The sequence below is a fragment of the Hordeum vulgare genome, chromosome 3H, assembly GCF_904849725.1.
Source record: "Hordeum vulgare subsp. vulgare chromosome 3H, MorexV3_pseudomolecules_assembly, whole genome shotgun sequence".
Taxonomy (NCBI): domain Eukaryota; kingdom Viridiplantae; phylum Streptophyta; class Magnoliopsida; order Poales; family Poaceae; genus Hordeum; species Hordeum vulgare.
In genome coordinates, this window is record NC_058520.1 from 394961084 (window position 1) to 394966173 (window position 5090).

Below are 5090 nucleotides of genomic sequence, written 5' to 3' on the forward strand. Positions count from 1 at the left end.
TGAGAGCATGTTGCTTCCCCTTCCCATGCTACGACTTCGTTCGGTATACAGGAATGTTGCAGGAACATTTAAAGGACCAGTTTCCGTAGGAACTTTTAAAGGACCAATTCAGTATACATGGTTTTTGAAGCCAAGATCTTACTGTAAAGTTGAATGCCTTATGTATATCATGTACCCTAATAGCTGGTCTCTGGTTCAAAAGAATGTGATACCATGAAAAAAGGTAGAGATTGAATTGTGCAATAAAAATTTGCCCCTCCATCCTGCGAATAATATATTTGTGGCATTTTGTTTCCATTTTATGTACGTATTTGTTTGTCATATATGCATATGCAAACAAAGTCATGTTGAATGGTACCCTCCATCCCCAGAACGTTGGGTAAGTGTAATATTGCATTTGGTATTGTAGTAGAACGTTAAGGTTTAATAAAGAGTGTGGATTCATGAGCACATGGGCACATGGCCAGATATGTTTAATATGTCACTTGCCCTGTCATGCTTATAGTTTTCTATTTTTGTTTCTCAATTATATTACGGAGGCACATCTCCAGTGTTTCTATTGCAGTTGTAGTTCTGCAAATGCTGTTTCTTTAGAAAATAGCGAATGTTGTGCTCATAGTAGCAAATGCTTAGCTGGAATTTTTCAGATATACTATCCTCAAATTGTGCAGATGTACATTAAAGATTCCCTGATTTTTTTTTCTGCAAATGCACAGCTGGAATTGCGTTTTTGTGGTTTAAATTCCATTTGTTAGACAAGCATGTACTATTGATCTTTAGTTTCTATGTATCATCATCAGATTTCGGTAAGAGTTCGAGCATCTTTTGTTTTCATTTTCCAGAACCAATATGTTTTGATGCATTTGCTTTGACCAAACAATGTCAATGAGTTGAGCTTAAGAAAATCAAACGAAGCATTTATTCGTAGTCCGAAATCCAAGTAGTTCAAAAACGCGCACCTACATATGAGTGTTACCAATCCATAAATCAACAAATGACAAGTATAACAAGAGCTAGCTTATCACGTCATAGTGAAAATGTATGAATTGAAGTGGAGTGGTGATACCAAAGCTAGAGCATGGAGTGGACCAAGAATAAAGAGGGCAAAGGAATAGCAAAGTTTGTCTTGTTAGTTCAAAGAAAGAAACATTGTTATGTTGTCCCGTGGCAACGCGCGGGCATTTAACTAGTAGATATAGATGCCCTATGATAAAACGTAGCTTTCGGCATTTATATTAATTTTTTCTCTCCAATGCAAGCTACCACCAGGATGCCTCGTTAAAGAATAAAACAAATAAAGACTCTTTATTTTTCACTCTAATATTTTCAGCTTTTTACACCGGACGGCATCTTTTCTCTTCAAGCATCCGCCTCCTGCATAGGATCCCGCTTCCTTATCCAAACCTACTTTTTCTATCATCCGATCCTACATGGCATACGGGCATCACCTTCAGGCTATGCATTGTACATGCCCTTAGGTTTCCTCTTTCTTGTCACTGGTCACATTGTGTGCCATCTTCATCGGGATGAGGGTGAACCCACCTGGAGCAAGGCACGCAGGCGGCCAACACGGAAGGAGCCCCCAAGCTCCTACACGCGAGAGATGCAGTCGCACAAAGTTGGGGTCGATCGGCCCGATTTGTGGCTGCCCGCCGGAGCCAGCTCGTGGTTGCTAGCATCACTGGAGGCCAACGCCGAGAAGCTCTACTACCATCGGGTGGGAGCAGAGCTTCGCCGAAGAACACATTTGACAGATCCCTTCCTTTTCCAACCTAACTACTCTCTTCGTTTTTAAATATAAGTTTTTTTAAAAGATTTCATTAAAAGGTTACGGGTAAATATATATAGACATACTTTAGAGTGTAGATTCATTCATTTATTTTTGTATGTAGTCTTTTAATAATATTTTTTAAAGATTTATATTTAGGAATGAAGAGAGTATTAGGCTTGCTCCACGATGAATATTCTAGCGCACTTGATGAGTAGCACATGGGTAGAGTGAGTTTCCACAGCAACATGCAAAAGGCATTTAAAAATCCGTGCCAAGCAAGCAAGCAAGCAGGCCAGGATCGATGCATGACATGCGGTCACTCACATGGCAGCCGCGCACACAAGGACAGATCGGAAGCTTCTTCTTGCTTTATCAGACTTGGTACGCGGGCGAAGCCAACTTTAAGCCAAGCTCCCCGTAGTTGGGCTCCAACGACGGGTCCACCACGTTCCCCACACTCGCACGACGCTAGCTTGTTGCTTGACGCGTCGTCGTCCTGACGCACATGCACATGTTGACGACCGCGCGCGTCGGTGGCCCCAGCCTCCATCCAACGCACCGCGCACCTCGCCTCGCCTCCGTCCGCGCCGAGCTCGCTCCCATAATGCACGCTCATGCATGTGGCCGACCTGATCCGCGGACCCACGGATTTAGGGGCCGCCACATGGTCATCGCTTTCGAGCCATACCGGAGGTTAGCAGCCAGCTCAGGAGGTACCCATGCTACCTGTCTCCCTGATGCAGCAGTACTGCAGTTACGGCCTTCCCCTGCTTCTAAACCTACTGCTCCCATTCTAACGAATCCCAACTAATATTCCTCCATTCTACTTTGTGGATCGTGACAGCATCATAAGAAGGCTGGCGGGGAGGAGGGTCAGCACGGCCTTTTCTCTCGGGTTCTCACAGAGGACAGAGCTACGCTACACACCTTTTCTCTCGTAGGCTGTCTCGCAAGTTACGTTAGCCAACGCCCGAAACGCTCGCCGTGGATAGGATGCGGCGGCCGGCCATGGGAAGGGCAATGGCGCCGGTCCTCGTGCTGGCGGTCCTGGCCGTCGCGGCGGCCACGGCGCCCGGGGCTGTTGACGGGGATGTCAAGTGCGCTGAGTGCGGCACGGGCACGGTGCCGGTGCTCCCGCCTCCGCCGCCGTACTACTACTACAGCCCTCCACCTCCGGCGTCCTACCCCGGTGTGTCCAACTGCCCGCCGCCGCCAGGAGGGTACATCCAGATCGGAGGCTCGGCGCCTGGCAAGGGGCGTATGTACCCGCAGGACCCCGGGTTCATGCCATCCAGCGCGCCGCGCACCGTCCACTTCACGGTATGCTCGTTTGCGGCGTTGGCGGTTCTACGGATCTTTTGGTGATCGATCTGCAGCAATTGCGCTTGCGCTTGCGCGGCCATCATCTCCGTTACGTCTCGCGACGGGAGGACAGAGGCATGCCGGCGTTCCATGGATTTCCTGTGTATGCATTCACCTTGTAATAGTTCTTACTGGTCATATGTTTTGTAGTTCTTGCAATGCATCAAGCTCTTCTCTTTTTCTTTTTCAATTTTGTTTCTTGTTACACAACTTTTACTTGTAACAAATTAGTTGCAAATTAATGGAACTAGCAGGTCATGGTGGGTATGAGAATGCGTTATTCGTGAGTCATCATTTTGGCTTTTTACATGGAACAACTTTCTTCCTGTTGTTTGGACAGAAAGGCTTCAGACCTGGCTGCTTTTTTCTTTGATAAAAGAACATTTCATTGAATTGATTTATCGAACTGATACAATCGCATTAAAAAAATATCTGTCTCTGCATGCATACAGTCGACAAGTCCAAATGATACAAAATAAATATTGTTTTATAACCAAAATAAATTAATCCAGCCTAAAGTGAGACAAATTCTATCCAAAAATTACACTGTCATCCATACCGCCCGTCACGGCGCATGACTGTCTGACTATTGGGTTCCCAGATCATAAAGTTTACAACTCGAAGAACCATGCCGCAAGGGTGAGCGATTTCAAATAGGTGTGTCAACAACAACAAAAAATTGGCTAAATGGCTTAGCTATACGACTTTTCCTGACTAGTACTTGGTTTTCTAAAAGACCAATAAAATGATATCTCTGCTTCCGTTTCTGGAGAAGGAAAAGTTGGACATAATTATCGGTATTAGAGCATTTACAGTCGGGCCTCCCAAGTCCTTTTCAAACGTTCGGGCCGGTCGTCTGATCACTGACCGGTCATTAAATTTTGATCTAGCCGAACGTCTTAAACATGCCTCAAATGTCCGGGGTTGATCGACTCCCCTCATATTCAGCCCAAATATGGAACGGACATGGAAACGTCCGGGCACATTTGCCATGTAAGATTGACGATGGGGTCTCATGCGGGATCGCCCGGAAACCTGATGGTCCAACGGACGCCTCCTACATCGTCGCGGTGTGAACACCGCGCGGCGCCGTTCCGGCTCGCCACTTGAGGTCAAATCCGACTATTTAAGCCCGACAGCTTCCCCCAGCCCTAGCACATCCACCTCCTTCCTCTCTGCGCCGCCACCCGAGCCCACCCGCCTCCTCTCCTATGCTCTCTCATGCTCTCTGATGTCGTCATGGTCCGGTGGAATATCACCACCTACGCAATGCTCATGCTGGAGCGCCAGATGCATATCGAGGCGGAGGTCCAGGCTAGGCACGTCGTTCGCATCGCTGTCGGGCTGCCTCTGAACTCACCGGAGCCGGAGGAAAAGGAGGAGGAGGAGCCAAAGGAGGAGGAGAGCAGTTGCCAGAGCCGATGGACATGGCGGATCCAAAGGAGGACGAGGCGGAGCAGCTTGCTCCGGAGTTCAACATGGCGGAGGCGGAGGCGGAGTTCGCCGTCGCCCAAGCCGAAGAGATGGTGGAGCACCAGGCCATCATGGAGTCCATCCATGATATGGCCTATCTTGAGGCCAACCAGCAGTTCCTCCGACAAAAGCAGGTGAAGGACAACACGCTCTTTGACGAACTCTAGGCAGAGATAGAGGAGGAGGAGGCCGGAGTGGAACAGTCGGAAGGGGCGGAGCTACAATTGTCGCCCATGTACCCATCGGAGGGCAAGCTAGCTGATCTATGTACTACATAGGTTTTTTAGTTTGCATCCTTTTGCATGGATTTAAAAAATCTAGTATGAGAAGTCCGAATGCAGTTGTGCTAATTTGATGCTTGCCCGGTACTCCTCGCGGACATGTCCGCGGACGTTTGAAGGTTCATTACACTATCCAAGAGAAAACAAGAGGGCGAGCCCTCGCGAGTGCCACGTTGTGTGCAACCGTTGGGCGTGAACAACGA

The 5090-nt window shown here is 47.9% G+C and overlaps 1 protein-coding gene across 1 annotated transcript; it reads left to right on the plus strand.

Annotated features, from left to right (window-relative positions):
- The first annotated feature begins 2545 nt into the window (after positions 1-2545).
- Positions 2546-3400, plus strand: LOC123440030 (neural Wiskott-Aldrich syndrome protein-like). The gene has a single exon (XM_045116624.1). The coding sequence runs from the start codon at positions 2765-2767 to the stop codon at positions 3134-3136; it is 372 nt and encodes a 123-aa protein (XP_044972559.1). The 5' UTR covers positions 2546-2764; the 3' UTR covers positions 3137-3400.
- Positions 3401-5090: the final 1690 nt, after the last annotated feature.